The 13,241-nt window shown below is 40.7% G+C and overlaps 1 protein-coding gene across 2 annotated transcripts; it reads left to right on the forward strand.

Annotated features, from left to right (window-relative positions):
* Nucleotides 1–655: 655 nt before the first annotated feature.
* On the forward strand, nt 656–12,920 carry LOC143118755 (cocaine esterase-like). 2 transcript variants are annotated; one of them, XM_076279845.1, is made up of 13 exons: nt 656–761; nt 4,037–4,226; nt 7,426–7,564; nt 7,911–8,044; nt 8,359–8,512; nt 9,004–9,108; nt 9,202–9,300; nt 9,675–9,818; nt 10,000–10,077; nt 10,182–10,326; nt 11,614–11,763; nt 12,006–12,078; nt 12,603–12,920. In XM_076279845.1, exons 1-13 carry the CDS (start codon nt 689–691, stop codon nt 12,790–12,792), a joined length of 1,674 nt encoding a protein of 557 aa, XP_076135960.1. In that variant the 5' UTR covers nt 656–688; the 3' UTR covers nt 12,793–12,920. The 2 variants fall into 2 exon arrangements, with proteins under 2 accessions (XP_076135960.1, XP_076135961.1); XM_076279846.1 differs by lacking the exons at nt 11,614–11,763; nt 12,006–12,078; nt 12,603–12,920 and adding an exon at nt 11,394–11,604.
* The last annotated feature ends 321 nt before the right edge of the window (nt 12,921–13,241 follow it).

A 13,241-nucleotide genomic window follows, 5' to 3' on the forward strand; every position in this document is an offset into this window, starting at 1 on the left:
CTGTATAGTTGATAAACAGTTTCTTGAAACATATTGACAACAAGTTGTGGACTTCTAATCATAACCACTGGATTAATGATAAATCAATATATTAACATATTTTTGTATATCTTATGCTCCCTATGAGAGGTATACTAGCACATAAAATATCATACATGAACCGCTTTTAGGCCTACAGGTTTGCTTTTATATTGTAATGACAATTTTGATAGGCCTGTCACATGAAAGTGTAACTGTTCTAGTGTAGTTATTATAGATTTCAGTGATTCAGTCTATTAATAAAAGACTAAACAAATGAATGAAAGTAAACAGGTTGAAAACTTTTGATGTAGCTAATAGTGCAACTGTTATTCGTAGGCTTGTAGAATACAACAAGCTTTTTTAGGTTATAGGCTAGGCTACAGTTAGTGACAGTGGTTGTAAATAAAAAGGTGGTGCGCAAATTGGCTTGAGAACTTGACCAATCCGCAATCCAACGGACGCATATCGGACTGAAGGGATTTCGATTGGTGTTTTAACCTTATTCACTATGACTGCACGTCGAATTTTTCCAACAGTTGAATGCACTGTTATGTAGGTTAAAGAGTAAAGGGCGGATCACTATTCATGTTTCCACTTCCTAGGCGAGCACACTTACAGTACGACCGTAGTCGACTGCAGTGCATTGACGCTTGGGAGGCTAGTTACCATGATGAAAAGCGTCTTACTACTACTTTTCTCTGCAAGTGTTGTATATACAAGTTCATCGACCGCTCATGATGGTAAGTGTGGCCTGGAAGTTGGAGAAAAAAAATAAACGGTAGGAAATTCTGATCGCATCTGTTTTGAAAATGCAACTGCTTATTACGGCCCCACAACAAGATTGTGTTGCTTTCTCTGACTAACATGCCACATTCATTTAAGCCTAAAAGAGAAAAAGAATGGATGGAAGTGTATATACAGTATGAGAGAAGGAGAAGGTCTGCACACTGTACGGGAAACTGTTTTTAAGTATCATCTGTTGACATTGAAACGTTGCCTTTTGAGAACAAATGAAGTATGAAGATGTGATGTGTGACCTAGGTGAGCGCGGGGCTACTAAAAGAAAATTGTATTGATCTTGTTTCGTTGTTGTTTGTCCCGAACAAACGTAGCCTAAACATGATTAAAGACAATAAATTACACAACAGCGGCATAAAGACCTTGTCTCGTTACACCATGGGTCTCCAACACGTTGCTCTCAACCTATAGCCGCCCCCTTTGGAGCTTGCCAGAGGCTGAAGCACTAGGCTACTACATTTAAACACAATTATTGCCGCGAGGCATTCCAGCCTACGAATTTAATAAAAAGTAAACCATGCATAATTAAAAAAAAACTCAATTTAGGCTACTTCGCTATGAAATAAGGTTTCCATTAGAGCACAGCGCACGTTCAATGAATGAAAAAGGCCTTGTCTCGCAATAAACAGCTGGAAATTCCAACACTTTTTCAACTACACGAAACTTTACAGTGATCATCAAATACCCTCTAGATTTAAATGCCCATCAGCCTCAACATTTAGCTATATAACAAAAAGTAAATTAAGTCCCATACCAAAACCGAAAATCGTCTGCATTTGATAGCCTGGTATGCCGCTCCAAACAAAACGCATGTCTCACAATAACGTACAATGTAAGAAATAAAGGTCTGCCTCGAATAAGCCTACCTCAAATAAATACCTGTGCTTTGCAGCCTAAGTAAATAGCAGACCATGGACATAATTTAGGATTTACGGAAATGCAATACGATGTTGGACTGTGCCTCTGACACCGCTGCCTCATTTGGATGGTAACTCCACAGGTGAGCGCGAAGATTGGATGTCGTGGATGCGTAAGTAAACTGTTTTTTGCAGTCCGCAGACAACATTCTCTTTAACCGTTACTTTACCATCTGCGGTGTACAACTCAAAGTAAAGACACCACATTTTAGATGAGTTGGGGACGTAATTGTCCACTCAGGCTGACCGTTCTGTGCGTTATCTTCAATACTATCTTCAATAATATTGAATATCTTCAATATTATTTTCAAAACAGGGTGGCTATTGAGGGCTCTGGCTCTAGTCATTATTGTGGCTACTGGCTATTATTGACTTGATTTGGTCATGGGCCAACGCTAGAATACGTTTAGAGCACCCGCTATAAGATGGCAAACAATAAAATAAAAAACAAACTAATTATAGACTGTAAAAATGCACTACACTTGGCACTAATACTACTAACGAATAGTTTATTTATAGTTCGACTATGGATATTTCACGTCATGTTCGAATGCATATTTGCAGCAGGACAGCTGGCAGACCGCTCTTAGTTAGAGCCGCTGTGTTATCCAATGAAATTAAGTTGCGCTTCAGGGCGACTCCACTCGGACTCCATGCGCGTTCCCGAGCAACTTTTTCTTCTTCTTGTTATGAGGCAAGGACTTTATGTGCATTATCGCCACCCTCTTACTGGAGGACGACTCTCTTTTTACAGAATATCCAATAAAAATCAACGTTGGTCCATGTGTCATTTCCAGCTTTGTAACTTGGCGCATGGTCAGAGCCGACTGGCGCTGAATCCGAACCCCAGTGTTCAAGATGGCGTTGACTATGAATTGGCCGGATTTACTAGCCTAGCCTCCACCATTCATTTGTATGGAGGGCGGGACTTAGTCACTCTCTCCAGTTATATATAATACCTCCATGGCTGTTACAACTAAGCCACTCATGCAGTACAATGATGTTGCAATACAAAAATATGCGCGTATTAGTGTTAGTTTAGTTAGTTTTTGTGATGTTTTGCATTTTGCCTCATGTGTTTTCAGGTTTGAGGGCTTTTCTTGGCAGGATTGACCTTGGTTAGACTCTTTGCTTCTATTGGCGCATATTTCTCATGTTATTTCTCCGTATAGAAAATAAAGTCAATTTTCGACACACGTCTGTTGTTAGTTCATGACTTATGTATCGTAAATAGTCAGATCCTATTCTATCATACACATTCAGATACATTTATTGAATTAATTTAATTAAAAAAAGCCTTTGGGATGAGTGTTACAACTAACCCCGCATATGGGGCAGGTTGTAACATTTCACCTATCGCCACTCTCGGTGGAATTGTAAAAGAACAGTTGCTCCTACAAACAAACTTCCAGTGCATATGTGTAACAGAGATATGTATGTTGCTTGTGAAAAAGTATAACTAGTGAAACTCAAATGATTTTAGAATTATTTAGCCATAACCAAAAAGTGTTACTTTGTGCCCCGCGCTTCCCTACTGATTCCAAATCAATGCAGAATCATTATCCTCCTATATGGGACCTATATGGTTCTATTATGCATAAAACCCATACATTTTATGTAGACTATGGAACAGGGGTCTCCAATCTTTTTTGGAATGATGGCTACCTGAAGGACCCGAAATCATATGGAAGGCTGCTCATTTGAAACAAACAGACCCTCACCCCTTTTTTCCGTAATCCTCCTAAATAATAGGCCTATGTGATTTTTACATTTAAATTATCAATATTATGTAGGCCTACAAGCCTTTAAGCAACGGTATTGTCGTCTGATTCTTCAAAACTTCAATATCAATATGCAATACACACACTTTTGTTCAGTTTGTTCATTTCAAAGTTTGCATGGGGAATCTAATCTATTTAAAAGAAAATTGTGCAATTAATAATTTAGGTTACAATTTTTAGCATTACCCACCATTAAGAACTCAGAGGCTGTTTAAGTTCTGATTTCAGTGGACAATTCGGTTTTAACATTTCAATAGCAATCACCAACACCACCCTAAGTTATGAAGACACCTCTGGTCTACAATTAAATATCTATTACAATGGAGGATGTTTTTAGAGCGATCTGCAGGTGACTTGTTGGCTATAGAAGAAAAGGAAGTGAAGGAAACCTCAGCATCAGCAATAGATCTATTGTCACAGCATTCAATAGTGAATTAACTTGTGTGTGCTTTAGAATAATGGATTTACTGTATGCCCATATGAGTTAACACCTCTATCTCGTGGTCTGGACAACTACAGGACCACTGATCCACACCAAGCTGGGAGCCCTCAGAGGCGAGTACTTGCGAGTGAGGGGAAAGACGACAGTGGTGCACTCCTACCTGGGCGTGCCCTTTGCTAAGCCACCTGTGGGACCCCTCAGGTTGGCCCCACCCCAACCTGTGCAGGGATGGGAGGGAGTCAGGGATGCCACCAAGCAACCATTTATGTAAGTTAATCAGGTCATACTCTTAATCATTATTAGGCGCAAAAAGTTCCTTCTGAAATGCTCCCTAATTTGCCTACTGGAAAGTTATTGTAGTTCAATTCAACTGAGGAGCACAATCCATCATAGAGGAATTATACATCTGAAAAATAATGATTATAATTATAATATATTATAATGATAATAATAATGATTTTACCTTGTGTATTTTATGTTTTCTTTTTTATTATGATTTTTACTTTTTAAACAATTCTTTGACTATTGCCCTTCTATGATTATTTGCTATTACTGTTTGCCTTTGTTTATGTAAAGCACATTGAATGACCTCTGTGTATGAAATGCGCTATATAAATAAACTTAAAGGCGCTCTAAGCTATGCTGGGTAATGTCACTTCTGTTGACATTCAAACAAAACAGAAAGGTAGCTCGCTACTTTCTCCCCCTCCCTCCCGTGCAATTGAAACTCTCCTAAACGCACATCTCGTCGGTGATTTGCTGGAACAGTTTGTTGTGTTTTTATGGGCAAGGTTTGCCCAAGTTGTTTTGTAGCTGTTTTTGGAGCCTGGGTTGTCCACAGAAATCACATTTTTACAGTGTATTCAGAACACAGGCAGCTAGCGGATGGTGAGGTGATGTTTGCTGTAAGTGACAAAAAATGTTTTAGCCTAAAAAATGTATGACATCGCTTAGAGCACCTTTAACTTGATTTGACTTAACTGTAATTGTTACCTTTAGCACTCTGGTTCACTCGGAGTGTGGCATAAAGCAAACTAAATTATGAGTAGGACCCAACTGCAAACAGTAGCCAACACTTGTTTGGTAGGGTCAAAGTCTTGGTTCATTGCAGTCCACTGCAGTGTCCGTTGTGAACCTAGGAGAGTGTAAACGTCTAATAAGCAGATTAATGAGATCACCCAGCCATAACTGACTCGTATGCATAGTAGAGTCATGTGATAGCAATAACAGATATGATATCATGTTGTGTAAGGGTATCAGCAGTGTTTCCCACAAAATTCTATTTGTGGTGGTAGTTTGCAGAATTAACTTGAATGCAAAAGTTTTTAACAAATTACCGCAGCGTGGTTATGATACTAACCAGATTTAAGCACAATTTAGTACAACCTGGAAAATCATTATGTGGTGGTCAATGTTGATATTGTGGTGGGCCGCCACAAATAAGTCAATGTATGGGAAACACTGATGTACTGTATGCTCAATGGGTAACCATTATGAGAAGGAGTCAACTGCTAACAGTAACAGCCAACACTTGTTTGGGAGGGTCAAAGTCTTGCCCATGTTGTTTGTAGTCTCGGCCCAAAGTGAGAAAGTCCACTTTGGTCATGGTATAGCAAGATAACAGATATGATATCATGTTGTGTAAGGGTATCAGCATGTATGCTCAAAGGGTATAACATCCATGAGACCAGAGTTAAAGGTGCAGTCAGGGATTTAATGCAATTTCAAGTCCATAAAATTTTTTGTCACATTCAGCAATCATCTCATCACGACCGCTAGCTGCCCTTTCCGTGAGTACACTGTAAAAAACTCTCTGTAGGCAGCCCAGGCTCCGAAAACTTGAAACAAATGTCACAGTTTGGCTCTAACTGTGAACAGCAAGACAGAACGAGTACACAGGAAGCGCCCAAGCTCCAAGCCAGCTCAAAAAGAGAGAAAGAAATGCTGCAACAGGTGGAGTTCTTAAAGGTAGGTTACACCGGGCCTAGGTGTAACCCATCCGGCTGAGTACTGCTGCAAGCAGCCCTGCAAGACATACACACGCAGCACAACGCAACTCAGGGACCCCTAGTGGCCTGGTGGAACACTATAGACCGAGTAGTGGCAGCAGGCATAGATATACATAATAAAGGCTAGATGTCTTATGGCGGAGTCTCTAACGGCATCACCGGCTGCCATCTTGTCACAGGCAAGCTATCTGGTGGGTTCTGTGGTACCTGATGTAAGGTATATCTCTTCTCCTCCCGCGCTATAACAATGACACCTTTAGGTCACTACCTGGCATTACAGTGCACCATTGACACAATGTTGAGCTAGCGAGCTGACTGTGGCTGGATGGCCGCGAGGTGCGGACGTAGACCTCCATTGGCCAGCAGCGCGGACGAGACATCTAGCCTTTATTAGATATATATATATATATATATATATATCTATGGCAGCTGGCACCCTACAGGGGCTGTGACACAAACCAAGTGGGGGCAACCTGTCCCCCAAACAAAAATGAAACCCTGCGTGGAATTTCTCTGGGAATACTGAAGGAAAGGGATGAGTTGCCTCTCTGGTGTGTTTAGTTTGGTCCTTGGTTAAAGCATAATGTAATTTGTTTTTGCACAAAAGCGTCTGCTAATAAATTTAAATATAAACATAAACACAAACAAATGTGACTTCCTACGAAATCCCTGATTGCACCTTTAAAGACTTGTGTTACTATCAGTGCACATGCTCTAAGTGGGCTTGCCATAAGGGTGTGTGACATATACAGTATTTAACCTGTATGTGCATTAGCGGTTTGCACGGCGTGTCATCAGATCTGGACGTTGCCATATTGGAGATACTCGCCTCATTAGAAAGCATTAGGCACTGAAGTAAATCCCTAACATCGTCAAGGAAAATGGTTAATTATTGCCGTGTTTTAGGTTGTACCAATAGGTCAGACTAAGAAAAACATCTGGTGTAGGTATCGACTTCCAAAAGTTATTAAAAAACCAGGGAGAAAGGAGAATAATGCCAGAAGTTATCAGAAGAAGGGGGGCGCTTGTGGTTGAACTTGGTACTTTGTCTCCCTCACCCAACTCATATGGATCTGGGCTGCCAATAAACTGTAATTTCTCGAAACATCGCGCCTTTTCTTGTGGTCCAAGTCCTTCCCTATATGCCTTTGCATCTTAGACGCATTTTGATGAGCTTTTCTGTTTAGACACGGCTACAATCACGTAAGATATCCAAAGTGCATAATACTCCATTGTACTTCATTCACCGAGTACCGCCAATATGGCCGCGCGTGCTGGGTTACCATGGTTACCGGCCAAAACGTGACGTCCGTGCAAACCTCTAATTATAATGCTTATGATAGTACAGTCATGTGCTAACAGAGAAGTTGCAACTAAAGTTATGTACAATATTATTATCATCATAACAGCCTGAGAGAGTGCAGCCTGTTTGAGGTAATGAGCCTGTTTGTTTTTAGGTGTCTACAGAATCGACAGATATCTATAGACTTTGCAGCAATGCTTAACATGGTTATGGAGCTTCCTGAAGTTTCTGAGGACTGTCTCTATCTGAATGTTTACACTCCTGCCAAACCTGCTGAAGATGCCAAGTTACCGGTGAGTTCAACCACTTACTTGACTGTTACGTACAGACCACTACTGACAGACCACTCCACTGTATACTGACAGACCACTCCACTGTTACTTTCAGGCCTACTGGAAAGTTATACAGTAGTTTAATTTAACTGAGGAACACAATCCTAAGCAGAAACAGTAATCATAGAAGAGATGTACTGTATTACGCATCTGAATAATAAATCTGTGGAGGTTTGGCTTAAATGTGCTACATGTGGTTTGGACTGTGTAATTTACTTATTAAATACATAGAGAAGATTTGTTTTTGCACTATTGCAAATGAGTCAGATTTTCAGTTTGTCTGAGGTCATGTGCTGCTGTCATGCAGGTCATGGTGTGGATCCATGGGGGAGCGTTAATCATGGGCTCCGCCTCCTTCTATGATGGATCTGTCCTGGCAGCCTATCAGAACGTGGTGGTGGTGCTGATTCAGTATAGGCTGGGATTGATGGGCTTTTTCAGGTTAGATTGTGGTTTGTGCTTTTGAAAGTTTCATCATCCCTGACACTCTTACTATTGCTATTTATCGCGATTTACAAGACATACTCACTATTTACATTGTGTTCATTGTGAATATAAATATTATCAATATGAAGTTTATAGAAATGTGGACCGAATTGCTCTCACCACACTGACCAATCAGAGGGTCAGACCCAACTATGCTACAATATAAATAGAAAGGCATGTTGGTGATAGTCAGCTGTGTATAGTATGCAGTCTTGGGGAGTTGGTATGTGTCCAGACTCTTTATGCTTTCCACTTCTGTCTCCTGTAAGCACTGGCGATGATAACGCCCCTGGAAACATGGGTTTCCTGGACCAGGTGGCTGCACTGCGGTGGGTCCAGGAGAACATCCAGAGCTTTGGAGGGGACCCCTCTTCTGTCACCATATTCGGAGAGTCGGCAGGAGCAGTGAGCGTCTCAATGCAGGTGGGGTTCTGAGCTAACCCTAATACTAGGGAATACCATTCCCAGCCATGTTCAAAAAGAGGACAGACTTCATACAACAAAAACATAGACTTTGGGGGGAGCAGTGGCACACCCCAATTTGAAGCACAGTCTTTCCTGAGGTCATTTTCCTCAGAGCTCACTTCCTGTCTCGCTCTTTCCTCGTCATTTCCTGTGAACTCTTCACTGTCCTGTCAAATACAGTTTTGTAAAGTCCAAAAAAACAACCCTTAAAAAGTTAAAGCTAGTAAACCAACTTCAATAAAATATTTTCAGAGGTAACAAATATGGTATCTGTTTATCAATGTGCATTTCATACAAGCTGGTTAACCTATTCATTTAACTGATGCTTTCCTCAACTGTTTACTGTTATACTGTATTGTATTTCTTCTCATCTGTATGCCAATGCTGCAGCTGTACTATTTAACTGAACTCATGATTTATTACCTCGATGCGTTATTGTCATTCCATAGGTCCTTTCACCATTGAGCAATGGCCTTTTCCACCATGCAATTACAGGGAGTGGTGCCGCCACAATAGAAACCTTCGTCAGCCTAGAGCCTATGCGTACAGCTAAGGTCACCACCTCACATTATATCATATCATCTGTTTTCTATTCTGAAATGTTGAGTGGTTATAATACCCCTAGATGTGTTTCACTGTTCCGTTAGATTGTGGCCAATGCTGTGAAATGTACTGGCACCAAGCCACACCAGATTGCTGACTGTGTGATGAAGATGTCGACAGAAGACATCTTAAAGGTTGCAGAGGTGAGATGCTTTAGTATCTGACAGAAGATCCATATCTCATTTTTTTTCTCCAGTAGATTTTTCAAGCACTTTGAAAATCACATCGTTTCAAGTGATGATCTCAATATATTGCTTGATTGTTGATTTAAACTTGTCCACAGGTGCTAAATACCTTAGCTACAGATACATAGACATGATGTATTTAGGAGAGATTTGATGACATAGACTAAAACAATATAAAAAGTGCAGGCAGTAACAACAACAACACCAGAACTATGGTTTACATTGTGTAGCCATAAACACCTAAATCTCGGAACACCTAACATTCACATATTCATATTCAGAAAAAAATATATATTTACAAAATATATTTTATTATATTCTCTATTTCACAGATTAAGGGATGGCTCTTTGGAGTGACTAAAGATGGAAATTTCATGCCAAAAAATGTGAAGGACCTTTTTGAGTCTCATGAGTTCAGCAAAGTCCCATTAATCAGTGGTGTGACCAATGATGAGTGTGGTTGGATGGTGCCTTTTGTGAGTAAACTCACTGTGATATTTAACTGTATGTGCATTTTAAGCCAGGGATTGTGTAGTCTGTGTGTGTGTGTGTGTTGGGGGGGGTGTTGGCTGGGTGTTCATCAGTGAATTAAATTAATTGAATGAATTTAATGAATTAAAAATGAATATACTGTGCACACTGTATATTTTTTCTCAGTTTAATGCTCCACCTGGGTGGGTGGAGGGAATGGATCGTGAGGTAGCCAAAGAAGGCATCATCCACTTCTTCCCAAATGTGAGCGCACTGATACCAACTTGCCTAATCTATTATTGATGACACCGTGACTCTACCCTGATGTCCTTAGATGCTTTGTGAACAATGCAAATTTGTGTTTACAGACAGAAGACTGGATTATCGACTTGATTGTAAATGAGTATTTGGGTAGTGGAGAGAATCGGATCAAAAACAGAGATGGATTCTTAGAGCTCTGTGGAGATATTCTCTTCATCATTCCTATCATCAAGCTATCAAATTTTCATAGAGGTAAGACATAAATGAATATATAGGCCAGGGAGTACTGACCTGGGCAGCTTACAGGGATCCTATACAATCACTGACAGGGGTGCTACACCTGGCACGTAACTGAAGTGTTGTGCCCGCAGCGTCGCGTCTGCTGCAACAATTAGCTTCCACTGTAACCAATAGAACTGGCTACACCAGGCGTGATAGCGGCGCATTTGTCCAGTCTTCTAAAACTACTTTCACACTACGCAAACGGAGCACTTCAGTCGAGGAGCCGGTGTAGACCGGGCATGAGACTCTCATCCATGTGTGTTAACCTCTCAGCATGTCTATGGGCTGTTGTAGGAACTTAAAATTGTCTAGGGATTGTTTCAGAAATGAAGTTTCAGTCAGCCAGGAGTCAAGTCAGAAATCTCAGAGAGCTTTATTCACGAATCCGGAGACCTACGTCGTGTTGCTAACAGACGCAGTCTGATGTTACAAACAGGGAAACACTTTTTATACTTCACTGACAGTTCAGACAAGACATGACATCTCCATTAATGGTACGCAAACTTGTTTACGACATAGTTACCCAAAGAGTCAACCATATCTATAAGGCTGTATCCCATAACGACCAAGGGCCATGGAATTCAGTCAAGATTGACCCCAAGACAGTAAATAAGGTCTTAGGGCGCCAGCCGTCGAGAAGAGGCCTACCCAGCCTCCCTTGAAGACACACACACACTCAGTCATGATACACACATACACAGCATTGACACACGCACATACATCCAGACATCATGGCATTCGCACACACATACAGCAAGGCTGCAACCATGCGCTCACCATGGAGGCACACACACACACAGCAGGACTGCACACTCACACACTCAGCATGGCTGCGCAAACACCTTGAACAGGGAATTCCACAGTTGTTAACACATAAATCTCTCCTTCACTTTCTGCTTACAGCAGCGTCTCTTTCTTCAGCTTTGCACAGACCATACCAAAAGAGTAAATGGTTGAATATAGCCTGCACTTAAATGGAAACACCTTTAAGGCCAAAATGTCTTACTACACTGTGTTTTCTTTTTTCTTTTCCAAAGAAGTTAACAGAAGGATTGCAAGAGCTGTATTCATTCTCCGAATCTGGATGATCAAGGCAGATAACAGTGAAGGGCTGTGCTGCATCTTCATTTCAATATTAGAGGGCTTTATTTTGAAAGGGACAGTTTCTTAAGAAATGAAGTATTTGGAGCTGGATCTGTGCCTCAGTGAGAGACACAGAGATATATGTCATACTCATCTCTTATTTTTTCCCCAAAGACTCTGGTGCACCAGTTTACATGTACGAGTTGCAGCACCGTCCAAGCACAGTGTATGACAGACGTCCAAGTTTCGTTAAAGTGGACCATGGAGATGACATTGTGTATGTCTTTGGGAGCTGCTTCATGAAAAGCCACGTCAAGATTAACGGTAATACTCTATTACAGCTACAGCTATGTAGTGCTGTTGCCCTATGCTTGACTGGCTCTTAGATAATCACATTATTTTCATGCATACAGTAGCCTACATTGCTTACAGCAGACTTTATCATTGTGAATGTAAATTACTTTAGCATTGTTTAACAGTACCACATTTGAATATGTGTTTATTAAGTTAGGTTATGTATGTAAAGATTCTTCGGTATCTTTGTAGTTATTTCTGTTTTCTTGCAGCCACCGGCACGGAAGAGGAAGATGAGCTTTGTAGAAGAGTTATGTCATACTGGGGAAACTTTGCTCGAACTGGGTAATGTTTCTGTACTGTTTAAGGGGGACATTCCTTGTATAACAGTAAAGACCTTTATTACATTTTGTCTAGCAACTAATCTAATTATTTTTTAGACAAACCTTAGTTACTTTCTATGGAATAGAATACATACACTGCAAACCAGAGAGAGAACTCAGGTGTCTCTGTCTCGTCTACTCAGTGTGATTGAGACAGCATATCTCCTAGACAATAAAGAGATAACTACCCCCACATGTTGTGCCATCAGGAAAACATAGCAAAATGGTGCAAAACCTTTTCATTTTGAACTTGCCCTAGGTGTCACCGCTGAGAAAAAATAGAATCTGTACCTAAGCATTAGCCAGTAAAGAAGAGGTGGTGACTAGAACACAATGAGTCATGACATGAAATGACCCTTGTTTGCTCCTACTTGGCAACTGTAATGAAGAGTAATTTGCTGAATTTGACAAAAAAATGTTTATTACAATTTTGGATTGTATGGATATGTGTATAATTATTCTGGTACGTGTGTTGTCCTTTTTCAGATCCCCCAATGGTCCTGGGTTGACCCACTGGCCGATGTACGGTGCTGGGGAAGAGTACTTGGGGATCGGGCTGAAGCAGCAGGTGGGAAGCCACCTGAGGGCCAACCGCTTCACCTTCATGACGGAGACTCTTCCCAAGAAGATCCAGGAGATACAACAGCAGAAGCAGCAGCGCTGTGATGAGCTGTAGAAGGCTGAGCCTCAGACCCCCAAGAAGATCCAGGAGATACAACAGCAGAAGCAGCAGCGCTGTGATGAGCTGTAGAATGCTGAACCTCAGATCCCCTCTCTCCTCACATTAAACTAATGCTTCTATTAGTCTTCAGTGTCTGATGAATGATTTAATGAATATATATGTTTTTAAAGGAGTTACATTCTGTATATTCAGACAATAGACCTATCATATACAAAAAATATTTTGTGATGTTATTGAGAATTAAACAGCTGTATAGTTGATAAACAGTTTCTTGAAACATATTGACAACAAGTTGTGGACTTCTAATCATAACCACTGGATTAATGATAAATCAATATATTAACATATTTTTGTATATCTTATGCTCCCTATGAGAGGTATACTAGCACATAAAATATCATACATGAACCGCTTTTAGGCCTACAGGTTTGCTTTTATATTGT

Source organism: Alosa pseudoharengus, unplaced genomic scaffold, assembly GCF_046254945.1.
Source record: "Alosa pseudoharengus isolate Yale_2024_CS ecotype anadromous, Long Island Sound unplaced genomic scaffold, YU_APseudo_1.1 YU_APseudo_1.1_scf_12, whole genome shotgun sequence".
NCBI classification, from domain to species: domain Eukaryota; kingdom Metazoa; phylum Chordata; class Actinopteri; order Clupeiformes; family Clupeidae; genus Alosa; species Alosa pseudoharengus.